The 27,227-nt window shown below is 51.5% G+C and overlaps 1 protein-coding gene across 3 annotated transcripts in view; it reads right to left on the bottom strand.

The window, feature by feature from the left end:
- Nucleotides 1–27,227, bottom strand: part of MYO7A (myosin VIIA) — an 87,228-nt gene continuing 60,001 nt past the window's right edge. For all 3 annotated transcript variants that reach the window (XM_078616745.1, XM_078616746.1, XM_078616747.1), the window contains 14 exons: nt 26,376–26,569; nt 23,673–23,785; nt 22,787–22,941; nt 21,154–21,313; nt 19,882–20,034; nt 13,974–14,079; nt 12,428–12,541; nt 11,877–11,964; nt 11,114–11,226; nt 9,624–9,809; nt 6,312–6,428; nt 5,657–5,740; nt 4,206–4,325; nt 1–3,107 (listed from right to left, as the gene is read on the bottom strand). In XM_078616745.1, coding sequence (XP_078472871.1) covers nt 3,015–3,107; nt 4,206–4,325; nt 5,657–5,740; nt 6,312–6,428; nt 9,624–9,809; nt 11,114–11,226; nt 11,877–11,964; nt 12,428–12,541; nt 13,974–14,079; nt 19,882–20,034; nt 21,154–21,313; nt 22,787–22,941; nt 23,673–23,785; nt 26,376–26,569 — 1,796 coding nt within the window. In that variant the 3' untranslated portion in view covers nt 1–3,014. The remainder of the gene's footprint in view (nt 3,108–4,205; nt 4,326–5,656; nt 5,741–6,311; nt 6,429–9,623; nt 9,810–11,113; nt 11,227–11,876; nt 11,965–12,427; nt 12,542–13,973; nt 14,080–19,881; nt 20,035–21,153; nt 21,314–22,786; nt 22,942–23,672; nt 23,786–26,375; nt 26,570–27,227) is intronic.

Below are 27,227 nucleotides of genomic sequence, written 5' to 3' on the forward strand. Positions count from 1 at the left end.
TCGTTGTGCGTGACAATTTATTTTAGTGAAAAAATTTCCAAAATTTTCCACTTTTTAGGAAAAAAAATTTTCATATTTTATTTAAAATACCAATGTGATAAAAATGAAACTCTTACTCAAGAAAAACAGAAATGAATAATAAAATAAAACCGATGCCACGCATATAAAGGATTTATAGTGAAAAACTTAGTTTTTTACGGGTTAATTTATTATCACTTCCACAGCGTTTCGCGAGACAAGCGCGCGTTTGCCGTCAAGGATATTTTGATTGCGACGAGAAAATCGACATAAATATGACAAGATCAAAAACGCGGTCATGTTGACGTGTGGCCCCGTCTATAAGGGGTCCTCTCTGGGGGTTCCATTGGTCCCCTTATTCACAAGGACCCCCAAGTAGCGGGCAGGTATCCAGAGTCCCAGTCGTCGTCGGTGATGGGTGAAAATATTCTTCGTGGCAGCCGAAATATTTGTTGTGATATGTGCAGTAAATGATATATATTTCTACATGTATGTACAGTGATTTATTTTCTTATTTCCCTCATTAAAATGCAATTCAATTTATAACATTTTTGACATGCGTTTTTCTGGATTTTTTGTTGTTATTCTGTCTCTCGCTGTTCAAATAAACCTACCATTAAAATTATATACTGGTCATTTCTTTTTCATATTCTTAGGTTTTTTCGGTAAAGTCATGTAGGTAAAACATTAAAATTAATAAAAGTAAAATAAAATAATGTTTTACCTACGTGACTTTACCGAAAAAACCTAAGAATATGAATCCTTGCAGTCACGAAAGCTTCAAATCTGGTCATTTCTTTGTCAGTGGGCAAACGTACAAAATCAGCAGGGGATCAAATACTTTTTTCCCTCACTGTATGTTGAACTTCTTTTGCACCGTATGTACCGAACCGCGCTCATCGCAGATGCGGGGGAAGGACAACATGAAAAAAAACAAGGAACTTTTTATTTTACCAGGTAAGGCCCACTGAGCTATGTAGCTCTTTTACTGGTAGGAACGAAGTGGACCAGACCACCAATAGATTAATGTGTCCGTCCGTCCGTCCGACTGTCCGTCTGTCCGACAAGATGGCCACCCGCTCCCCCTGCGATTCGTGAACTAAATGAACTAAACAAGATGGCCGTCGCATCCGGCGCAGCCAATGACATCGCCTGTTGCAATCCTTGCTCTGTGGGCGCGCGAGTCAGTGGGGAGGGGGGTGTGGACGTCATCGCTCACCCCCCATGCACAAATCATTTTCTTTGTAACTCCTCTATACCCGGTCGATATCCCTGTACCGGTATTAGTATTATTCCTACCAGCCCACCCCGCAGGGTCCTGTTTTTGTAAGCAAACTGGCCGCAAATAATAGCTCGAAGGAGGGGAAAAAAACTGGAAGACCCGAAAAAAAATCCACGTGACCACGGGAAGAGAGACACGCAAAACTCCAAATACACAACAGGCTGTCAGGGTCAGGGTCGAACCCACGACCACCTGCATGCCCAGGCGAGATCGTTAACATCCGCTTAGGTTTTTTTCGGTAAAGTCACGTAGGTAAAAAATAAAATATTAAATTAAAATTAATAAAAGTAAAATAAAAAATCACTTTTTAATTAATTTTTTAATTTTTTACCTACGTGACTTTACCGAAAAAACCTAAGACTGAATCCTTGCAGTCACGAAAGCTTCAAATCTAGAGATCGTTAACATCTCCCGGCCACCGTGGCATCCCTTGTGATTGGCGCGCGGACGATTTGTTATCCTCAGAACGTTCAATCGAACCATCGGTTTGGAGAGAGTGCCCGAACTGCGATTTAAAGGGGCAGCCCCGCAAATTTCCTGCTCACGCCGCTGTTAGACAGAGAGCTCTGGAGAGGCCCTCTCTAAAGGCTCTTCCATGCCAGGCCGAGGCCTATTGGAGGGGAAGGAAGCGACCGCACCTTTCCCCGCCCGCGTGAAAGCCGAACGAATCGGCTAACTGCGGTCAAGTCGGACACACCACCTCCGCATCGCAAGCCGGACGCGCCTTCACCGTTACGCACCACAGCAGCAGCAGAAGCAGCATCGAGTTTGCGCATGATTTGCACAGATTGTACATTTACATTCTTTCGTGCACCGTTCGACACGTTACAATTGGCGCTGAATCGCGGATGAAAATCGACGGATCCGTCGCGTGCCAATGAGTTGTAATTCTTCATTTTTTCGAGCCTCGGGCGCTCAGCCAATGACTGTCCAGGAAGGGAAGTGGTCGATGGCGAGTTGTGATGTCATAGCGAGGTGTGATGTCATAGCGAGTTGTGATGTCATAGGGAGTTGTGATGTCATGGCGAGGTGTGATGTCATAGCGAGTTGTGATGTCATAGCGAGTTGTGATGTCATAGCGAGTTGTGATGTCATAGCGAGTTGTGATTTCATAGCGAGGTGTGATGTCATAGCGAGATGTGATGTAATAGCGAGGTGTGATGTCATAGCCAGTTGTGATATCATAGCGAGGTGTGATGTCACGACGAGGTGTGATGTCATAGCGAGTTGCGATGTCATGGCCAGGTGTGATGTCATAGCGATGTCATAGCGAGTTGTGATGTCATAGTGAGTTGTGATGTCATGGCGAGTTGTGATGTCATGGCGAGTTGTGATGTCATAGCGAGTTGTGATGTCATAGAGAGTTGTGATGTCATAGCAATGCGTGATGTCATAGCGAGGTGTGATGTCATAGCGAGGTGTGATGTCATAGCGAGTTGTGATGTCATAGCGATGCGTGATGTCATAGCGAGTTGCGATGTCATGGCGAGTTGTGATGTCATAGCGATGTCATAGCGAGGTGTGATGTCATAGCGAGTTGCGATGTCATAGCGAGGTGTGATGTCACAGCGACGCGCGATGATGCAATGGCGAGGTGTGATGACGTCATCAGCGTCACTGGCCTCGGTGACCTCTCGGACCTTGACCCCGAGGGCTCATTGTCAGTTCTCTCCGTCCACGTCGCTCCACGTCGCGCGGCCGTGGCTCCCGGCGGCTATCGGTAATTCCCGGCCGACCTCGTGTCCCCTTGCTGCTTGCTCATGAGGAGGTTGATGTACGAGGTCAGGAGGTCGTCCACTTTGTAGCCCTGCACACGGGAAGAGCCGCAACGCCACAGGTCCAGCAGCTGTCGAGGGGCGCCAGGGCAAGCTGGCGGGTGCCGTGAGTGAGCGAGCGGGAGGTCGGCTATCCTGCCCCGCTGCGACCCGCAATGTCTGATAATGATCCTAGATTTGAAGCTGCACCTTTACAGCAGCCGCACCTTAACAACTCTTGGAACCTCCCAGTTCAACCAGTCTACACAACAAAGGCTCATTCCTAGCAGCGGTTTCAGCCGCACCACCTCTACATAACAAAAGGCTCAGTCCCATTTACACGCACCTTTACAGCAGCCGCACCTTAACAACTCTTGGGACCTCCCAGTTCAACCAGTCTACACATCACAGGCTCATTCCTAGCAGCGTGCTTCAGCCGCACCGAACCTCACAATAAATAATATTCAGGGGCCTGCCTTGGCTCCTCCCACCCTCAACCAGTATATATACAAGGACGGTTTTCTTGGAATTTCTCTCACTTGATACAGCAATCGTGCTGTGACGGTTCCACCTGAAGACGGAAGCTTGTGTTGCCTCCGAAACGTCGTGATTTTTATTTAATTTTTTATTTTACTTTTATTAATTTTTTTTTACCTACATGACTTCACCGAAAAAACCTAAGAATATGATAATGATACCTTCCGCCATCGGAAGGGGTAGGGGCTGAACGACGCTCTCTGTGTGTGTATGTGTGTGTTTGTCTCTCTGTGTGTGTGTCTGTATGTGTGTGTGTCTGTATGTGTGTGTGTGTTTGTCTGTGTGTATGTCTCTCTCTGTCTGTGTGTGTGTTTGTCTGTGTGTGCGTCTGTGTGTGTGCGTGTTTGTCTCTGTGCGTATATCTCTCTCTGTCTGTGTGTGTGTCTCTGTGTGTCTGTGTGTGTGTCTATGTGTGTCTCTGTGTGTGCGTCTGTGTGTGTACGTGTTTGTCTCTGTGCGTATATCTCTCTCTGTCTGTGTGTGTGTGTGTCTCTGTGTGTGTGTCTGTGTGTGTGTTTGCCTGTGCGTATATCTCTCTCTCTGTCTGTGTGTGTGTCTGTGTGTCTCTGTGTGTCTCTGCGTGTGCGTCTGTGTGTGTGCGTGCCACCACTCACCAAGAACGTTTCGCACAGCAGCTTGGTACCGTTCACGGCGCTGCCGATGGTGATGTGGAAGTACGTGCTCCCGCTACTCCAGTTGAAGATCTTGGTGAAGCTGTGCTGAGCTAGCATGTCCTGCCAAGGGAGGGAGGGTCTGCGTTTCACTTGGGCTCTGCGTGTTTGGCTGGGTGAGAACTCAACTGAAAACGATCAAACACTACTTTTATTTTACCCGGTGAGGTCCGATGGAGCTACAGAGCTCTTTTTCAGAAGCGACCTGGCCGCAAATGATGACCCAACGAAGTGGCTTATCGTCACGTGGACATTTATTGCAGACACATACTCCGAACGGCATTTTGATTCTAAATGTGAAGGTGAAAAAATTAACCCGTGAAAACAAAGTTTTTCACTATAAATCCTTTATATGCGTGGCATCGGTTTCATTTTATTATTCATTTCTGTTTTTCTTGAGTAAGCAAGCATGTGAAGTTAATATAAAGGATTTAAAAATTAAAGATCACCTTTTGACATGCCCCGTATATTCCCGAGGGCACTAGCGTTGACCGATTTTACCACTTTCAAGAACCTGGCGGCTTCAATTTAACTGCTCTATAAATAGTCTCCACTGTACAGCGTGGGGGCAGGGATTTCATGCCATGTGGTTAGTCAACATTTGCGTCATCATGAAACGGGCGGCTAGAGTTCTCTCGTCCTCTGGCTTGAGATGGCTGCCACCTATGGGTCAGATGATTGTCTGCCACCATTAAGCAATTGGTAATTAAATATTTAAATTTTTATCCCTAAACAGTGTAAAATTTTGGAAAAAAATTTTCACGAAAATTAATTGTCACGCACAACGAGTCTGTGTGCAAAATGTCAGCTCGATTGGATCACGGGAAGTGGGCTAAAAAACGACCGAAAGATTTGCACGGTCGTAAGCAAGCAAGCACGCAAGCACGCAAGCAAGCAAGCAAGTGAACTTAATATAAAGGATTTAAAAACTGGAGGGCTCGGGCAAAAATCCACGCGACCACGGGGAGAGAGACATGGAAACTCCAAATATACTGCAGGCGTCAGGGTTGGGATCGAACCCACGACCTCCTGAATACCAGGCGAGGTAGTTAGCATATCACCATGGCCAGAACACAACTGAAGAGGATGAGTCTCATTTGCCAGAGTGGCCCAGGCCACCGCGAATTCCAAAAGTAAAAGCATGTGCCGGCCTTCACAGGTGCTCACTAACAACACTTGCCCCAACAGTCTGTTCAGGTTGTACGGGGGATCTTTGTGTTTTTATGTGTGTGTGTTGTATCACGTCACATCGCTGGCTAATGAAATATTGAATTTTTGTAACATTTATTTTTACCGTAATAATCAAAACAAAAATGGCTCCCCCTGTTATTGTCGTGTTTGCCGACCACCTTGCGCTAACGGGCAGAGCGAGCGACCGCTCGCGAGCCACTCGCCTTGGTCTTGGGGTTGATGAGGCTCAGCCCGTGCTTGTTGATGGCGATCCGCAGGATGTCGGGGTAGGTGGGCTCGGAGATTTGCTGCAAACGAAACAAACGGCACGCGGCGGATCAACCGCGGTACTGGCCGGGGCGGCCGAGCGGATACGAACCGGTCGAACCTCCGCGGGACGAGCGACGCACCGTGGGAGGGGGGGTGGGCGAGGGGCGACGTGACGACAGTGCGGTACAAAATCCCGGAGTGGAATCCAGGGGTGGAATACTGGAGTGGACTTGAAGGGCGCGGTCCGGCAATGGCTCGCTCAGAAGAAGTGACGCTGCCCGAAACGTCAGCCGATAATTACGATTCCCTGTCAAGGCCCCGAAGACAAAGATCCCCCCGTTTAGCCTGAAGCAGACTGTTCAGGGCAAGTGCTGTCAGCGAGTAACTAATTTTACACTGTTTAGGGAAAAAAAATGTAAATATTGAATTACCAATTGCGTAATGGTAGCAGACAATCATCTGACCCATAGGTGGCAGCCATCTCAAGCCAGAGGACGAGAGGACTCTAGCCGCCACGCATATAAAGGATTTATAGTGAAAAACTTTGTTTTTACGGGTTAATTTTTTTTCCCTTTTTTCACAGATGTGCAGATGGAGGCCGGCCCTCACCTTGACGTCAAAGAAGGTCGTTCCGAACGTAGGCCACCTGCTGATGATCTTGAGGAACGCCAGCTTCGCTTCATCGTGCGTCTTGCCGGCGTTCTTGCTGATGGCTGCGACGATCAACTAGCGAAGGGTGGGGAGGGGGAGGAAATCATTCATCGGGGCGCCATCGTGCGGCCGGCAAACTGTGCAGTTTGTTTTTTATTCTTAGGTTTTTTCGGTAAAGTCACGTAGGTAAAAATTTGAAATTAATAAAATAAAAATAAAATAAAACTCACGACGTTTCGGAGGCAACACAAGCTTCCGTCTTCAGGTGGAACCGTCACAGCCCGACAGCTGTATCAAGTAAATATTACTTGTAAATGTTACTTGATACAGCTTCTCAGGTTTTTTTTTTTTCGGTAAAGTCACGTAGGTAAAACATCAAAATGAATGAAAATAAAATAAAATCAAGTGATTTTTGATTTTATTTTATTTTATTTTCATTCATTTTGATGTTTTACCTACGTGACTTTACCGAAAAAACCTAAGAAGATGATTCCTTGCAGTCACGAAAGCTTCAAATCTAGAATTGATACAGCTGTCGGGCTGTGACGGTTCCACCTGAAGAGGGAAGCTTGTGTTGCCTCCGAAACGTCGTGATTTTTATTTTATTTTACTTTTATTAATTTAAATTTTTTACCTACGTGACTTTACCGAAAAAACCTAAGAATATGAATCCTTGCAGTCACGAAAGCTTCAAATCTAGAATAAATGTGTAGTTTGTTCTCAGATGAACACGATCCGTCGAAGTGCACGTGGTGGCTACGTTTCAAGCCCTCTCTTCACATCTGATTGACTCACAGTGATCACGACTTCCTCATAATCCTGGCCAATCACCTGATGAAGCTGGTTGTTGATCTTGTTGTGGTTGTTGCAGCCGATTCAAGAGCCGAATGGCTCACAGGGCAATACCAAATAAGTGGAAATTGAAACTGAATCACCAGCGAAACGTCACGGGACACAAATTGTAAATATTGTTGTGGGTTTACTCTCTGTGCGAGTCTATGGATCTCTGTGTGAGTCTATGGGTCTTTGTGTGAGTCTATGGGTCTGTGTGAGTCTGTGGGTCTCTGCGTGAGTCTATGAGTCTATGGGTCTTTGTGTGAGTCAATGGGTCTCTGTGTGAGTCAATGGGTCTCTGTGTGAGTCTATGTACATGGCGAGATGTTAACTACCTCGCCTGGTATACAGGAGGTCGTGGGTGCGATCCCGACCCTGACGCCTGCTGCTGCTGTATATTTGGAGTTTGTGTGCCTTTCTCTCATCATAATTACAGTGGCTAGGAGATGTTAACTACCTCGCCTGGTATACAGGAGGTCGTGGGTGCGATCCCGACCCTGACGCCTGCTGCTGCTGTATATTTGGAGTTTGTGTGTCTCTCTCTCTCATCATCATCACGGTGGCTTGGAGATGTTAACTACCTCGCCTGGTATGCAGGAGGTCGTGGGTTCGATCCCGACCCTGACGCCTGCTGCTGCTGTATATTTGGAGTCTGCAAGCTCTCCCCGTGGTGGCGCGGATTTTTGTTCTCCGGGTCCTCCGGTTTTAGAAACACGCGCTTAGATGATTTAGATTATTTTGGTGTTTTAAATATCCAAATGATGGCCAGGTCGCTTCTGAAATATAAGTTAATACCTCAGTGGGCTTTGCCTGGTAGGATGGAGATGGTTTTGTGTTGTATATGTTTGTGTTTTTCTTGTACTTTGCACTCCTAACGTGTTTTTTGTACAGTTCGTTGTAACGTTCTGACCCAGTGCCCCCTTATTGGACATCTGTGAAAAAAAAAATCTTTATAGCTCATCGGATTCCTCCTCCAGCATGAATACAGTACAGTAAAACCTTGGATTGCGAGTAACTTGGTCTGCGAGTGTTTTGCAAGACGACCAAAATGTTTAAGTAAATATTAATTTGATTAACGAGCGAGGTCTTGCAATACGAGTACTGTAGTACGTACAGTATACGCTTTGTCTGCCGAGCGTCACGTGATCACAACTGAGCCGATGGTTCTTCTCTCTCTCGCTGCGGCATTGTGGGTAATCGTCTCCCATGCTCGGTCTCAGTCGGCGTGCCTCACTCGTATAGTCAACATCCGTGCGAGCGTATACTGTTTACTATAGTGTTGTGCGTAAAGCATGTTTTTATTTTGTGTCCAAGTGTAGCGACTGTTCTTTAGTAACTGTACTGCAAGTGAAAGTCGTCCTACACAATAACCCTCCTCTCTCTCGTCTCCGTCACACCAGCCACGGTGAAATTTAATGAATAAATTTGATTACTTTATATCAAATTTAAATAATAAAAATATAAAAAGGTATTTTGTATTAATCATTTTTATATGAATACAGTATTTCTGGGTTGTGGAGCGAACCATCCGAGTTTCCATTATTTGTTATGGGGAAATTCGCTTTGATATACGAGTGCTTTGGATTACGATCACTTTTCCGGAACGAATTAAGCTCGCAATCCAAGGCTTTACTGTATTCTGCATTCTTTGGTTCTTTCGGTAAAGTCACGTATAAAAAAAAATAATAAATTAAATTAAATACTAGCATACGACGTTTCGATTGCAACACAAGCAATCATCATCAGGTATAAATTAAATAGAAACACAAATCTAGTATACTTTAGAAATGTAATGTAATACAACAGAGAGTCGGATAACATAACAGTCAACACCCTACCTGGTTGATTACGTTCTTCCTGAGAATGCTAATCAACCAGATAGGGTGTTGACTGTTATGTTATCCGACTCTCTGTTGTATTACATTACATTTCTAAGTATACTAGATTTATCTTCTTGGTTTTTTCGGTAAAGTCACGTAGAAGGGAAGTAATAAAATCATAAAAATAAAACATAATAAAACAATTCTCACGACGTTTCGGCCACAACGCAAGCAGCCGTCCTCAGGTAAAGAATGAGAACCTGTCAAGTTGGGAGCTTATATAGACGCTGAGTTCCCAGCTTGACAGGTTCTCATCTTTACCTGAAGACGGCTGCTTGCGTTGTGGCCGAAACGTCGTGAGAATTGCTTTATTATGTATTATTTTTATTATTTTATTATTTCCCTTGTACGTGACTTTACCGAAAAAACCAAGCAGATGAATTCCTACAGTCACGAAAGCTTTAAATCGAAATATACTAGATTTGTGTTTCTATTCTGCATGTATATCGAACTTCTTTTTTCCACCGTGCGTTGCCAACCGTCGCTAATCTTCATCGTGGGGCGGACGGACGGGCGGAGGGGGGGAGGGACGTCGAGCGACGAGGGGGACCGTCACCTTCTTCCACGCGTCGGTGGAGGCATCGGGCAGGAGGTCGTGGGGCAGCAGCTCCTTGAGGCCGCGAGCGATGCCAGAGATGGCGGCGCGCTCGTCTCCGTGTCGAGCGCGGAACACCAACGCCGCCAGCTGTACGGCATCATCGCGAGACACCTTGTGGAAGCCGCGCAGGAACTTGGGCAGCTCCTGCACGGGCGGGCGGGTGGGGGCCGGGTCAAGGAGACGGTGGCGTTGATGGCGGTGATGGGGACGGTCGTGGGGGGGGGAGTGATGACGACGGGAGCGATGGCAATGATGATGATCCCATTGGAACCTAATTTGCCAGTGTCGTTGAGTTGTGCGCCTTTTGGCGTCATCTGGTCTAACACCATGTGAGACTAGGCTCTAAAGAAAGCTGTCTCGGGTGTGGACCAATCAACTTCAAGGACAGTGCATACATTATCAGAGTTGTGTTTTTAGTTTGCATTATGACTGCAGGTATTGTGGTCTATGCAAACATTACTCCTTGTAAAAAAGGTTTCAGTTTTATTTCCAGATAGAAGGGTAAAAAACCTATTATCATATTTTGCTACTGGCAAATGAGGTTCCAATGGTGTAAATGCTTACCCCGAGCTCTCATACTCTGATGGTGCATTGTCTTTGAGTTGTGCGCCTTTTGGCGTCATCTGGTCAAACCCATGTGAGACTAGGCTCTAAGGAAAGCTGTCTCGGGTGTGGACCAATCAACTTCAAGGACAGTGCATACATTATCAGAATTATGTTTTTTGTTTGCATTATGACTGCAGGTATTGTGGTCTATGCAAACATGACTCCTTGTAAAAAAGGTGTCAGTTTTGTTGCCAGATAGAAGGGTAAAAAACAATTATGATGATGTTGATGATGATGATGTTGAGGATGACCACACTTTTGATGGTGGCGATAGTCATGAAGGTGATGATGATGGTGGCGGCAATGATGATGACGATGTTGACGTTGGTGCTGAAGATGGTGGTGACGAAGATGATGTAGCTAGTGACACGCACACACGCACGTGTGGCTAGTGACACACACACACATGCACGTGCAGGTAGTGACACACACACACGTGTAGCTAGTGACACACACACACACACGTGTAGCTAGTGACACACACACACACACACGTGTACCTAGTGACACACACACACAGACACACGTGTAGCTAGTGACACACACACACGCGCGTGCAGGTAGTGACACACACACACACGTGTACCTAGTGACACACACACACAGACACACGTGTACCTAGTGACACACACTCACACGTGTAGCTAGTGACACACACACACGTGTACCTAGTGACACACACACACACACGTGTACCTAGTGACACACACACACACACACACGTGTACCTAGTGACACACACACACAGACACACGTGTACCTAGTGACACACACACACACACACGTGTACCTAGTGACACACACTCGCGCCTGTGGCTCTGAGTGGCACCACGCGGCATCACCTGCGGGTAGTGGAACAAGTTGTCCGCGGTGGGGTCCTTCCCCGGGACCACGTTGACCCAGAGCTTGCGCAGGAAGTGCACCTGGTACTCCGGCATGGGGGCGGCTGCCTGGCCTAGCGGCGCACCGACACAGAGAGAGATAGAGGGGGGCACGGGGGGGGGGCAGCCAGCGTCAAGGCCAGAGGTCGCAACCGGGTACCCGATACCCGTACCCTACCCGATACCCGGCTACCCGTACCCGGCCGGGTACGGGTACAGGTAGCCGTTTGCGACCCTGGTGCGGCCGGGTACGGGTACGGGTAGGCCGTGAGTCACTGATGAGTAACCGTTTGTCACTCATTTCGGGTAGGGAACGGGTAGGGAACGGGTACCCGTACCCGGCCGGGTACGGGTACCCGTTTGCGACCCTGGTGCGGCCGGGTATGGGAGTCACTGGTGAGTCACCGTTTGTCACTCATTTCCCAACGTCTTGTCTCTTCTCACAATTCAAGTTCCTAGAATCAACCCACCCGCGCCTGCAACATGGCTTCATCCCAGAGGTCGCAATCGGGTTACCCGATACCCGTACCCTACCCGATACCCGGCCGGGTACGGGTAGGGTACGGGTATCGGGTAGGGTACGGTTGATTCCGTTGTAGGGGTGCACGAAGGGAGAAGGACCAGAGGAGAAGGAGGAGGAGGGACAGACGACAGCGCCGCCGACGAATCCCGCTCATCTCCGAGCCGGCACGCGGAACCTTCTCCCCCGGCCAGCGCTCGTTACCTTCCCGTGCCACCCTCCCACTGCTGCTCCACTCCTCCATTTGCCTGGCGAAGTCAAAGAAGAAGTCTCCCTCTGGCATGCTCACCACCTGCATCGACCGCAGCGCACACACCGCCACCGCGCGTCAACGCGTGTCACCGCACAACACCAAACACCACGGCACCATACACCACGGCACCATACACCACGGCACCATACAGCGCCGCTGCAGGCGGTCGTGCCGGTGAACTGGCGGCACGCGGACGGACGTGACCGATGCCCCGATGCAGTCACTGACAATTTGGGGCGCCGAGTGAAAGTGTTTGTTGGGGAGTTCCTTCCCTCCTCCCCAGCCTCCTTCCCTCCCCTCCCTCCCCTCCCTCCCCAGCCTCCTTCCCCTCCCTCCCCTTCCTCCCTCCCCAGTCTCCCTCCCCAGTCTCCCTCCCCTCCTCCCTCCCTCCCCAGCCTCCTTCCCCTCCCTCCCCTCCCTCCCCTCCTCCCTCCTCAGTCTCCCTCCCCAGTCTCCCTCCCCCCCTCCCTCCCTTCCCTCCCCAGCCTCCCTTCCACCGCACCTTGTCCAGGATCTTGATGAAGAGGCAGAACCCCTCCTGCGACTTGAGCTGCAGCTTCTTGGCGATGGCCAGGCAGAGCTCGCGCACTCGCGTGCCCGCGTCCACCTCGAACGTCTGCACGGCAGACAGAGAGACAGAGAGAGACAGAGAGAGAGAGAGACAGAGAGAGACCGAGAGAGAGACCGAGAGAAAGACAGAGAGAGAGAGAAAGAGAGACAGAGAGACAGAGACAGAGAGAGACAGAGAGAGACCGAGACAGAGACAGACAGAGACAGAGAGACAGAGAGAGAGACAGAGAGAGACAGAGAGAGACAAAGAGAGACAGAGAGAGAGACAGAGAGAGATAGAGAGAGACCGAGAGAGACAGAGACAGAGAGAGACAGAGACAGAGAGAGACAGAGAGAGACGCCACGCAGGGCAAACCGTGAGGTGGTGATGGCGAGAGCGGTGGTCGCTACCTAACACTGCAAATCACGGCCGCCCGAGTTCGATTCCCGTTCACGGGCCGACGTCGATGACGGCTGCTACTGTGGACCGGTCCTGGGCTGCCCCCCCGCCCCGCCCCGCCTAGGTTGACCCAGTCAAGTTCAAGTTCATGTATTAGGTATAGCCCTGTGAGCCATTCGGCTCTTGAATCGGGTGCAACCGCAACAAACAAAACATGAACAAAAAACATCTTAAAGTGAATATGTGACTAAGTGCAAACAGAAAATCCAAGAAAAGACAGCAAAATATTGCAGAAAAAAAAATCACCGTACACCAACACTGTGTGCAAAAATCCCAGTGGGATGCAAGTCAAACAACAACATCAGCACTGGGGAGACAAAGGAGGCCGGGCGTGGCGCTGGCCACTGTGCCATGCCAGCCTTTCGCAGGTGCTCGCTGAAGAGCACTTGGCCCAACAGCCCGCTAAAGACTACATGGGGGAGCTTTGTCTTTGGTGGTGGAGGCAATGATGACAGATACAGAACAACATTTGGTGCTGGAGAGGATGATGTTGATGATAATGAGTGACATTGTTGATAACGGTGATGAGAGTGATGATGTTGATGGTGATAACGATGGTGATGAGAGTGATGATGGTGATGATGCTGAGAATGATGGTGATGAGATTGGTAATGGTGATGATGCTGATAATGGTGATGAGAGTGATGGCGATGATGATAGTGATGATGATGGTAACAATGGTGATGAGTGATGTTGTGGATAGGTGATGATGATGATGATGCTGAGAATGATGGTTGATGAGATTGGTAATGGTGATGATGCTGATAATGGTGATGAGAGTGATGGTGTTGATGATTATGATGCTGATAATGATGGTGATGATAGTGATAATGGCGATGATGATGATGCTGATAACAATGGTGATGATAGTGATAATGGCGATGATGATAACGATGGTGATGATAGTGATGGTGTTGATGATTATGATGCTGATAATGATGGTGATGATAGTGATAATGGCGATTACGACGATGCAGATGATGATGGTGAAGAGAGTGACGATATTGATGATGATGATGGTGGTGTAGTTTGCGAGCACCTGTTCCGACTGGTCGGGGAAGGAGACGGGGTGGTGCAGCTTGCGCGACTTGTGCTGCGCTGCCTTCACTTCGCGCAGGTGCGGCGGGTACTTGCGCAGGGGAAACCTGCCCCCAGCACACGTGAACACGTACCCATGAACACGAGCTCCCACACAGGTGAACACATACCCATGAACACACACAGGTGAACACATACCCATGAACACACACAGGTGAACACATACCCATGAACACACACAGGTGAACACATACCCATGAACACACACACGTGAACACGTACCCATGAACACGAGCTCCCACACAGGTGAACACGAAACGTGCACACAGGTCTCTTTCTTGTTCGTCCATCATAGTTGATGATGACCATGGCAACGTTTGTCATTTTGTTGGGTTTTGATGATGGCTGAACAGGCCAATCCGGGACCCAGGATTCTCTGTGGCACACTGGACAGGTCAGGGAGGATGTAGAGCTCTGAGGTGCAGCCACAAGTCCTCGCTTGGTAGATTTGCGCCGCTGCCTCTTCAAGATAGCACAGGAGCTTCTCCTGCTCTCACAGAGGACTGCACCGTCCTGGACATTTCTTCTCCAGGCAGGTCGGTCCTGAGCTCGGGGTTCCCAGCTTTTCAGGTCGAACCCAAAGCTCTTCAAGGAAGCTTTCAGGGTGTCCTTGTAGCGCTTTTACTGGGAGGAACCTCCTGGTTACACCAGCCCACAGGGGATTATTGTGTCCGTCGTGCAGGGTGGGGCTGGGTAGGGAGGAGAGGGTGGGGAGGGGCTGGGTGGGGAGGGTGGGGAGGGGCTGAGTGTGGAGGGTGGGGCTGGGTAGGGGGTGGGCTGGGTGGGGCTGGGTGGGGAGGGGCTGTTCACCCCGTGGTGCCCTTATAAAACTCAACGTTTAACCTACTCACGCCGGCTTGTGCCCGCCCTCACAGTCGGGCATATTTGCGGAATACACCACGCCGCCGTTGACCGTGGCCATTGACCGAGCAACCCAACGTTCCTACCAGCTCCCTCCGCAGGAATGTGTTTGGGGCCATCTTGCGTTCGCTTGCCATTCTTCAGCTCGCCAAAGAAGACTTGTTTTGGCAGTCTCGCGCAGGGCATTCTGGTCACGTGGCCAGTCCATCTAAGCTGTTCCTTCGCAAGCAATGTGTGGATGCTGGGGATATTGGCCTTGCTGAGGACTTCCGTGTCAGGGTTTCTGTCATGCCACTTGATCTTCAGCAGTTTCCTCAGACAGCTCTGGTGGAGATGGTTCAATTTTCTTGGCATGGCGCTGGTAAACTGTCCAGGATTTGCACCCATACAGAAGAGTTGGCAAGACATCAGCCCGGTAGACCTTCAGTTTTGTCTCCTGCTTGATGCCAGTCCTTTCCCATACCGAGTCACGTAGACGTCCAAAGGCTGCATTGGCCTTGACAATCCTGATGTTAACTTCATCATCTGTGTGCACAGCGCGAGACAGAGTACTACCAAGCTAAGTCAACTTGTCAATGGATGCAAGCTCTTGCTCATTCACAAAGATGGTGGGCTCAGTGTAGGGTTTCCCAGGAGCAGGTTGGTACAGGACTTCAGTCGTCTTTGTGCTGATTTGTTAGGCCGAAGTTGTTCCAAGCTGAGTAGAAGTGGCCCATACTGTCCTGTAGATCTTTCGATTTAAAGTAGAAGGGAAGTAATAAAATAATAAAAATAAAACATAATAAAATAATTATCACGACGTTTCGGCCACAACGCAAGCAGCCGTCCTCAGGTGAAGGCCAGCGGCCAGAACACAGTCATCAGCAAACAAAAGTTCTGGAACAGTGACTTCCTCCACTCTGGTTTTGGCTTGCATCCTCCGCAGATTGAATAGCCCACCGTCAAAACGGTAGATGAAGCTAATCCCAGTGTTGCGGTTCTGGAATGAGTCTTGCAGCATGGCAGAAAACACCATGCTGAGGAGCGTTGGCGCTAAAACGCAGTCTTGCTTCACCCCGTTTGTGATTGGGAACGGATCAGAGAGTTCTTGCTGGTCTCTGACGCTGGTCATCGTGCCATCATGGAGTTTCCGCACGATGCCAATGAGCTTGTCTGGACACCCATACTTGGCCATGATCTTCCACAGGTGAACACGAGCCTCCACACAGGTGACCACGAGCCCCGGTGGATGAGAATCTGAGTCGGCATTCCCTTGTGCCCCGATGACCACTTCCACATCTGAGCAGTGCTGGAACTGTGGCCAGCACACCGGTGCGTGCGTGCGTGTGTGTGCAGGTGTGTGCATAGGTGTGTGTGTGTGTGTACACGTGTACACACACACACACACAGTGGGGAGCGGTGGTGTCGCGGTTAGCGCTACGCTGCGATAAGAACCTGGCGATCCGAGTTTCGATTCCCGCTCACGGCCGACACCGGTGACGGTTATCTGAACCAGTCCTGGGCCTCCCCTAGGTCTACTCAGCCCCAAATGAATACCTGGTGCGGTGTGTAAACATCGCCAATAGGGAGAGAAAGGCGATTGGACGTGGCGCTGGCCACCCACCCCGTCGTGTGCCGTGCCGGCCTTCATAGGTGCTTGCTAACAGCACTTGCCCCAACAGTCTGTTCAGGCGATACGGGGGACCTTTGTCTTTGTATAATGTGTGTATATGTGTATGTCTCTCTCTCTGTGTTTGTGTGTGTGTCTTTGTATTTTTGTCTGTTTGTGTATCTTTGTTTTTGTGTGTGTGTGTCTGTGTACAGATATAATGGGAGGCTGATTGATACCCGGGTGCGGTCAAGGGATGGCTCCCTATTGGTCAACCACGTTATGTATGCCGATGATTTGGTAATTGCTGCTCATACAGAGGAGGAGTTGGAGGCGCTGCTGCTGAAACTGGAGCATGCCACTAAGAGGTGGGGCCTTCTCATCAGCCCCACCAAAACTAAGCACCTGCCTGGGTATTTTGTACCATCGGACACTCCACCCCCACAGCTCCCAATCGGTGATAGGGCAGTTGTGGAGAGAGTGGAGAGTTTCCCATACCTGGGCAGCGTGCTCATGACCGGCTCCGGTTTAACAGCAGAGGTCTTACTCCAAATCAGTCGAGCAGCAATATCTTTTCATCGGTTGCGTAACGCTGTGTGGAAGCTACCTGGTCTGTCCTCCGCACGAAGCTTCAGGTCTTCTCGGCCACGGTAATTCCCTCCCTTCTCTACGCTTGCGAAACGTGGACCCCCCCTAATGGAGCATCTTCGGTGGTTAGAAACATTTAGGCTGGCCTGCCTACGATCCATCCTGGTTTAACCAGGCTGGATTGTGTGAGGAGCTCACAAATCCTTGAAAGATCTGGGCAAAGTCCCATAGGTGAGCTCCTCCGGCAGGCAAGGCTGCGTTGGCTGGGTCATGTAGCCCGCATTCCCAGCCACCGCATGCCTAAACAGCTTTTGTTCGGCCTGATAGAGGGGGCTAAGCGGGCGCGGCACGGGCTAGAGAAGAGATGGAGTGATGTGGTACAGGAGGACGGGGAGCTGTGTGGACTTGCCGGTGACTGGTACCAGCGGTGTCTAGATCGGCCTCAGTGGAGGAGGCTCGTGAAGGACACTACTGGGCAGTTGGAGGCAGTCGCTCTCCAACAACAACATAGGGCGGAGGAGCGACGCTCACAACAACGAGCGGAGCGCCGGGTGGCTAAAGCACAGCAAGTTGGCACAGTAGGGGGCACAGGTGGTGCATCAGCCAGTCATCTCAGTCAGTCGACCTGTGGCACCTGGGTCTGCCCCGTGACCTCCTGCCAGTGGGCGTTCGACACTTCACGTGGCCTCAAGGTGCACATGGCCTGGCACAAGCGTCGTGGTGACATCACCACCACTTTGTGGCGAATGGCGGTTGTTGTTGTTGTCTCTGCGTGTGTATCGGTGTGTGTGTATATATGTGTAAAAACGACTCTGTCAGGCTCTCTTGGTCTCCGTTGTCGTTTATTTAGGTTCTTCGTATCGCACCCCGCTGGTCCTCGGCCGGAGCCGCGCCGCCTCCGCCGTGCGCCCCGCGCACGCTCCGTGTGGCCCGCACTCGCTGGTGGCCGCTCCGCTCTCTCCGTGTGCCCCGCACACTCCGCTAGTCACTCACTAGCCACGTGTGCCCCGCACACTCTGCTCGTCACTCACTAGCCACGTGTGCCCCCACACTCTGCTAGTCACTCACTAGCCACGTGTGCCCCACACACTCCGCAAGTCACTCACTAGCCACGTGTGCCCCGCACATTCCGCAAGTCACTCACTAGCCACGTGTGCCCCCACACTCTGCTAGTCACTCACTAGCCACGTGTGCCCCGCACACTCTGCTAGTCACTCACTAGCCACGTGTGCCCCCACACTCTGCTAGTCACTCACTAGCCACGTGTGCCCCGCACACTCTGCTAGTCACTCACTAGCCACGTGTGCCTCGCACACTCTGCTAGTCACTCACTAGCCACGTGTGCCCCGCACACTCTGCTAGTCACTCACTAGCCACGTGTGCCCCCACACTCTGCTAGTCACTCACTAGCCACGTGTGCCCCCACACTCTGCTAGCCCCTCACTAGCCACGTGTTCCCCGCACACTCTGCTAGCCCCTCACTAGCCACGTGTGCCCCGCACACTCTGCTAGCCCCTCACTAGCCACGTGTGCCCCCCACACTCTGCTAGCCCCTCACTAGCCACGTGTGCCCCCACACTCTGCTAGCCCCTCACTAGCCACGTGTGCCCCCCACACTCTGCTAGCCCCTCACTAGCCACGTGTGCCCCCACACTCTGCTAGCCCCTCACTAGCCACGTGTGCCCCCCACACTCTGCTAGCCCCTCACTAGCCACGTGTTCCCCGCACACTCTGCTAGCCCCTCACTAGCCACGTGTTCCCCGCACACTCTGCTAGTCACTCACTAGCCACGTGTGCCCCGCACACTCCGCTAGCCCCTCACTAGCCACGTGTGCCCCACACACTCTGCTAGCCCCTCACTAGCCACGTGTTCCCCGCACACTCTGCTAGTCACTCACTAGCCACGTGTGCCCCGCACACTCCGCTAGCCCCTCACTAGCCACGTGTGCCCCACACACTCTGCTAGCCCCTCACTAGCCACGTGTTCCCCGCACACTCTGCTAGCCCCTCACTAGCCACGTGTTCCCCGCACACTCTGCTAGCCCCTCACTAGCCACGTGTGCCCCGCACACTCTGCTAGCCCCTCACTAGCCACGTGTGCCCCGCACACTCTGCTAGCCCCTCACTAGCCACGTGTGCCCCGCACACTCTGCTAGCCCCTCACTAGCCACGTGTGCCCCGCACACTCTGCTAGTCACTCACTAGCCACGTGTGCCCCGCACACTCTACTAGCCCCTCACACACCGCTAGCCCCGTCTACCCCACGCACACTGCTGGCCCGACGGTGTGCGTAGGTCTTCGACCACGTGGCAGATGGCGCCGCTCCTCCCGCACTGCCCAGCGTGGCTTCCCCTATTCTCGCTCCGTTCCAACTCCTCGATCTCTTGCGGCTCTCTCCCTATATCCTTCCCATCACGTGACCCTGACTCCTCCTTCCCGTACTGCCCCCGTCTCCGCCCCCGCTCACCCCGTCTCCCATTGGAGCCGAGGTGAGCAGTGGCTCCTCCCACATGCTCCGCCGACCAGGCTCCGCCCCCCAATGCTCCGGGCCGTGTGATTGGCGCGGAGGCCAGCAACCACCCCGTTTATGCTCGCATTACATATGTGTGTATCGGTGTGTGTATATATGTGTGTATATATGTGTGTATATGTGTGTGTATATATGTGTGTATATATGTGTGTATATGTGTGTGTATATATGTGTGTATATGTGTATATATGTGTGTATATATGTGTGTATATGTGTATATATGTGTGTATATATGTGTGTATATATGTGTATATATGTGTGTGTGTGTGTGCCTGTACCGACCCGCTGTTCTGCAGGCTGCGGTTGAGCCGGGCGACGTGGGCCGTGCGCTGCCGCGACTTGAGGAATTCCTGGACGTGCGGAGCTAGCGCCGCTCCCGGCGGGAACAGACCGAGGCACAACCACAGCAGCTCCCAGCCCTTCTCCTCGCTATACCTGGACACAACAAAGACAAAGATCCCCCACGTAGCCTCAGCAGACTGTCGGGGCAAGTGCTGTTAGCGAGCGACAGCACCTACGAAGGCCGGCACGGCACACGTGGGGTTGGGTGGCCAGCGCCACGCCCGACCGCCTTTGTCTCCCCAGTGGCGATGTTTACACACTCATTTGAGGCTGAGTCGACCTAGGGGAGGCACAGGACCGGTTCAGATAATCGTCACTGGTGTTGGTGGCCGTGAGCCGGAATCAAACTGGGATTCGTAGTGCATCGCATTAACCACTGCACCACCGTTTCCCATGCACATGCAAAGATCCCCAGTATAGCCTGCAACAGCCTTTTGGGGCAAGTGCTGTTAGCAAGTAGCACCTATGAAGGCCGGCACGGCACACGAGGAGGTGGGTGGCCAACACCACGCCCGGCCACCTTTGTCTCCCCAGTGGCGATGTTTACACACACCCCCTTGCACCACCGCTCCACACACACACATAGCCAGATCAGCTACCAGTCCTTCCCTTCACTATACCTGTACGCACACACACACACACAGTGGTAAGGAGATGGAGGAAGGAAAGGCTGCGTCAGGGACTCGTGCTGCTGCTGCACGGAGGAGCAGGAGCGGCGTCTGTTTTCACAGTGGGCGGGGAGAGGGGAGGCGGCTAAGAGAGGGCGTGGCCACACTCAGAAGTCACGTGGTCTACTGGAGGCTCGTGCTGATTTAGAGATATAGAGTTGCGGAGATCTGCAGATGAGAGGAGAGACATTCAGAGCGGGGGTGGCCACCAGAGGTCGCAACTGGGTACCCGATACCCGTACCCTACCCGATACCCGGCTACCCGTACCCGGCCGGGTACGGGTACCCATTTGCGACCCTGGTGCGGCCGGGTACGGGTACGGGTAAGGAATCAAAACACGTTCGCGACCTCTGGTGGCCACCCACAGAAGTCACGTGGTTTACTCGAGTCTCCAAGCCGATTTTAAGCGCACAGACGGAACGGCTCGGGAAAGTAGACATGACAGAACTTTTTCCGGAGGTCACGTATTTCCAAGGCACCGCTCTCCCCCCCTCCCGCTACATGGCAAGAGTAGCAAAGCAGCGGCAAAGCGCGCCGGCTCACCCCTGTTTGTTGTCGGTGAGCTGCTTGAGGATTTGGCAGTAGATCTCGTCCTGCATGCAGGCGTTCTTCAGCGCCGGCCTGAACACCTGGTCGGTGAGGTCGGTGCCCGGGTCGGAGGTCGCCTGCCGCATCGGGAAGTCCCCCATGTACTTAAGGATGGGTGCAGGGGGACGGGGGGGAGGCCACGGGGGGGTCGGAGGTCAAGGCGTTCAGACGGACTGGCGGGCTCGATTACTTGGACGATGACGACGATGCTCACGACGGGACCAGACATCCATTGTAATTTACACGAATTAATTAGCCCCCTCCCCGCCCCGCGGTCGTCACACCAGAGGTCGCAACCGGGTAACCGATACCCGTACCCTACCCGATACCCGGCTACCCGTACCCGGCCGGGTACGGGTACGGGTAGGCCGTGAGTCACTGGTGAGTCACCGTTTGTCACTCATTTCCCAACGTCTTGTCTCTTCTCACAATTCAAGTTCCTAGAATCAACCCACCCGTCCCTGCAACATGGCTTCATCCCAGAGGTCGCAATCGGGTACCCGATACCCGTACCCTACCCGTACCCGGCCGGGTACGGGTAGGGTACGGGTACGGCCGGTTTACGGGTACGGGTACCCGTTTGCGACCCTGGTGAGGCCGGGTACGGGTACAGGTACGGGTACGGGTAAGGAATCAAAACCCGTTTGCGACCTCTGCGTCACTCCTGATTGGCTCACAAGTGATGACATCACATTTGCCTTCCTCTACTTGAGGCCGAAACGGGGAGGAGGATTTCTCCACAACTCTGGCTGTCGCCTGATGATGCCGACGGTTGTAATTACCGGCGAAACGTCGCGGCCCTTCGAATTGTAAATGTCGCTGTGGGTTTACTCTCCAACACACACGACCGGTTAGTGCCGAACTAGCAACTTAATTGGCCGTGTCGGGTGGTGGTGGTGGTCGTGGTGGCGGGTTTAAAGACACGTTCATATTTACGCGAAGTAACCTCTAACGTAGAATAAAGAAACAATCCGTTATGGACGGCAGGACGTTTGGCTCACTCTAGAGGAGCGCCCGTGGCGCCAGAGGTCACGCGCGAAAGGTCACGCGTCAGAGGTTGCGCGTGAAAGGTCACACACCAGAGGTCGCGCGTGAAAGGTCACGCGCTGACCATGCGTGACGAGTGAACTAACGGACAGGTGGAGGGGCGACCGCGTAGAGATTGTATATAAACACGCACACGTGGATGATAATATATAATAATAGTATTATATAATATACAATTATATATAATAATCATATTATACTACAATATATTATAATATATTTAGATAATATAATAATATATTACTTTTATATATTAAATTAATATGTTATTATAATATATTTACATATTATAATAATACGTATAATAACACACACGTGTATATACACACACAGGTGTATATATTTAAAAATAGGCGCCCAGGTCGGTAGTGGTGGCCTGGGTAACAAACAAAAAAACACGGGGCAAAAGTTGCCGCGTGGTTGTATGGACCGACTGTGCGAGTGTCTGCACAGGCGGCTGGATGGCTTCCATGGGTCGGGTCGCGACGGGGGTGGGGGTTGCGCGTGGGGGGGGCCGAGTCTCCGCGGGGCCGAGGGATATCGATGAAGGCGTTGCACGCGTCCTTGGCCACGTGATCTCCGATGACGCTGTGCAGCAGCGGCTGCAGGAGGGGCTCCCGGGAGCAGGCCCAGAGGCGGTCCTTGCGGCGGCCACGCACCTCCACCACCTGCTTCACGGTGCCCTGCGGCAGCGGCCTGGCGGTGACACGCGCGGTTGCCATGGTGATACGCGCGGTTCCCACGGTGACGCGCCCGGTTCCCACGGTGACACGTGAAGTTCCCACGGTGACACGCCAGGTTCCCACGGTTGATACGCGAAGTTCCCACGGTGACACGGACCGGTTCCCACGGTGACGCGCCCGGATCCCACGGTAACACGCCCGGTTCCCACGGTAACACGCGGGATGTTATCTACCTCGCCTGGTACGAAGGAGGTCGTGGGTTCGATCCCGACCTTGACGACGCCTGCTGCTGTGTATTTGAAGTTCTCTCTCTCTCCGTGGTCGCGTGGATTTTTCTCTGGGTCCTCCAGTTTTGCCCCCGACATTTAGAATAAACGTAGAATTCAGAGCGTTTGGCTGCTGTTCATTTCCACGCGACGACAAGCCACTTCGTTAAGCTTTCATTTGTGGTCAGGTCGCTTCTGAAAAAGAGCTACGTAGCTCAGTGGGCCTGACCTGGTAAAATAAAATAAGAAATAGTTTGTAGTTTTTTTCATAGTTTATTCGTGGTTCTGGCGTCTAAGTTCAGGTCCCGCTACCGGTGCCGCTGCATTCAAACTTTATCGAAGGAGCGCGCCGTGAAATTTGATAACAGGGCCTGGCCGACCGAGAAAAGTGACATTCTAACCCACTCGCACGCGCTGCGGGAGACAGGGATTGTGGGTAACGGTGCAAGGGGCATTGTGGGTAACTGCAGTGCCGCACCTGAAGTGGCCCTGCGCGAACTCCTCCAGGGTGTAGAAGGCGTTGCGATCCTCCGGCTGCTGCGACACTGTGGAGCCTCGACGCTGACCCTCGGGGTTTGCTGCGAAAAGGCTCTGGGAGACGCGCGGAGAGGGGGGAAACCTGCGATTAGCGTACGGTTGGCCACGCGCGGTGTGAAAGAAGTTCAACGGACATCATCATCCCGCACCTCCGATTAGCGTACGGTTGGATACATCATCATCTTCTTGGTTCTTTCGGTAAAGTCACGGAGAAGGGAAATAATAAAATAATAACATTTAAACATAATAAAATTATTCTCACGACGTTTCGGCCACAACGCAAGCAGCCGTCCTCAGGTGAAGAACAGGTCTGTCGGAAAGACAGCGTCATTGAGAATACTTTTTATTATGTTATTATTTCCCTTCTACGTGACTTTACCGAAAGAACCAAGAAGATGAATCCCTGCAGTCACGAAAGCTTTAAATCGAAATCATCATCATCATCATCCCGCACCTCCGATTAGCGTACGGTTGGATACACACGGTGCGAAAGAAGTTTGATGTACATACTGTACGTACAACCGAAACAGTGGATAATTTATCGCAGCTCGCTCACACACTCACTCACCCAATCACTAACTCACTCACCCACTCACTAACTCAGTCACTCGCCTAATCGCTCGCTCACTCACTCACCCACTCACTCACTCACACACTCATTAACACACTCACTCACCCAATCGCTCACTCACTCACCCACTCACTCGTCCACTCAATCACACACTCATGAACACACTCACTCGCCCGATTGCTCACTAACTCAACCACCCACTCACTCACCCACTCACACACTAATTAACACACTCACTCGCCCGAATGCTCACTCACTCACCCACGCACTCACTCACCCACTCACTCGTCCACTCAATCACACACTAATTAACACACTCACTCGCCCGAATGCTTACTCACTCACCCACCCACTCACTCACCCACTCACTCGTCCACTCAATCACACACTCATGAACACACTCACTCGCCCGATTGCTCACTAACTCAACCACCCACTCACTCACCCACTCACACACTAATTAACACACTCACTCGCCCGAATGCTCACTCACTCACCCACCCACTCACTCACCCACTCACTCGTCCACTCAATCACACACTAATTAACACACTCACTCGCCCGAATGCTTACTCACTCACCCACCCACTCACTCACCCACTCACTCGTCCACTCAATCACACACTAATTAACACACTCACTCGCCCGAATGCTTACTCACTCACCCACCCACTCACTCACCCACTCACACACTAATTAACACACTCACTCGCCCGAATGCTCACTCACTCACCCACCCACTCACTCACCCACTCACTCGTCCACTCAATCACACACTAATTAACACACTCACTCGCCCGAATGCTCACTCACTCACCCACCCACTCACTCACCCACTCACACACTAATTAACACACTCACTCGCCCGAATGCTCACTCAATCGCATACCCATTCACCCACTCACACTCTAGCCCAAGTTCCATCACAGTGTAATAACAGCCACAGAGGGTTCACGTGGGGATTGGCTTGCCGGTCCTGCTTGTAGCCAATAAGGGTTGAGATAGGGACCATGGCCCATGCGTCATCATGACAGGCCATCAGGGGGATGGGCTTAGCCATTCGGGGCCCCAGCTAATGGGGAGCCGGATGAGGGGCGTGGTCCCGGGATTGACAGGGAACCATCGAGAATGGTCGGAGCTGTCCATGGATGATTGGCTGGGGGAACCACGTGACGAAGGTGTTAAGAGCGAGGGGAGGAGAACGATCGGGAGCAGACTGGAGCAGGAGGAGAGCAGGGTCACGCGCGGACGGGGCCGGGGGTTGCCACGTGCGCGGCGGGGACTTAGTGGGTGGTCTGTCCTCTCTCCGTTGTCTGCCAGCAACGGAGAGTGAGTGAGCAAGGTGTATCGTGAAGTGAAAATAAAGAGGACCGATTCCGAAGCCGTCTCCTGAAGGATTATTACAACAGCATCATCAGCAGTAGCGTTCAGTCTGCACCGACTTCTATGAGATACTCACAGGCCCCACCTCTCTCTCAAATTTAGCAATCTTTGGAAGAACGTTAATCAACCAGGCAGGGTGTTGACTGTTGTGTTAGCCGACTCTCTGTGTTGTATTGCATTATATTTCTAAGTTAACGATGTTTGTTTTCTCATTCATTTTTACCTGATGATGGTTGCTTGTGTTGCAATCGAAACGTCGTATTTTACTATTGTTTAATTTATTTTCCTTCTACGTGACTTTACCGAAAGAACCAAAGATTAATTCCCGCAGTCACGAAAGCTTCGAATCCAGTCTGCCGGGTTGAGTTTATCGAACACGGGGCAGCACGTAGACGCTGTCTGACAGGAGCTCCCGTCACCCCCCCGTGACCTCCTGCGGTGTGGTCGAGTGGACCAACACCCTCGACCGCCTCGTGCCTAAATTTCGATTTAAAGCTTTCGTGACTGCAGGGATTCATCTTCTTGGTTCTTTCGGTAAAGTCGTCACGTAAAAGGGAAGTAATAAAAGAATAATAATAAAACATAATAAAAATTCTCACGACGTTTCGGCCACAACGCAAGCAGCCATCCTCAGGTGAAGACCAGGTCTGTGTGGGAGACAGCGTCCGAATGAAACGCCACCACGCGTACCAGGATGGCCTTGCTGGGTTTCTCAAGCACGGGCAGCACGTAGACGCTGTCCGACAGGAACTCGCCCGTGTGCCCAGTGCGGTCGTTGCGGCCCTGCGTCCAGCTCCCCTGGGGCAGCGCCTCGCCCGCTGCCTTGTCGCCCTCCAGCACGATGAGGTCGCCCCTGTGGCACGCGAGCACGCCCGCGTCCCCGTCTACGGGAGGGTCGGAGGTCAAAGGTCAGAGGTGAACCGCGGAGGTCGGAGCAACGCGGAGATCCATTTCTTTGCAAACTGCTTTTCGTCGCGTAGGTAAAAAAATGTAATTACGTAACAAAAGGCTCAGTCCCATTTGCACCTTTACATCATCCGCACGTAGTTTACACAACAAAGGCTCATTCCTAACAGCGTGCTTCAGCCGCACCGAACCTCACAAAAATAATATCCAGGGCCTACCTTGGCTCCTCCCACCCTCAACCAGTATATATACAAGGACTGTTTTCTTGGTATTTCTCTCACTTGATACAGCTATCGTGCTGTGACGGTTCCACCTGAAGACGGAAGCTTGTGTTGCCTCCGAAACGTCGCGATTTTTATTTTATTTTTTATTTTACTTTTATTAATTTAAATTTTTTACCTACGTGACTTTACCGAAAAAAACCTAAGAATATGAATCCTTGCAGTCACGAAAGCTTCAAATCTAGAACTGCTTTTCGTGTTTAGTTTGTTTGACCTTCCCCCCCGCACCTCCGATTTACAAGATTGGCTACGAACGGTGTGAAATAAGTTCAGCACACATACATCCTGGGTTCCTATCCAGGTATCCGCCACCCGTGATGATGCAGGTTTCTCGAGTGTAGTAGTAGGGGGTGAG

This window comes from Lampetra planeri, chromosome 51, assembly GCF_965212315.1.
Source record: "Lampetra planeri chromosome 51, kcLamPlan1.2.h2, whole genome shotgun sequence".
Lineage (NCBI taxonomy): Eukaryota > Metazoa > Chordata > Hyperoartia > Petromyzontiformes > Petromyzontidae > Lampetra > Lampetra planeri.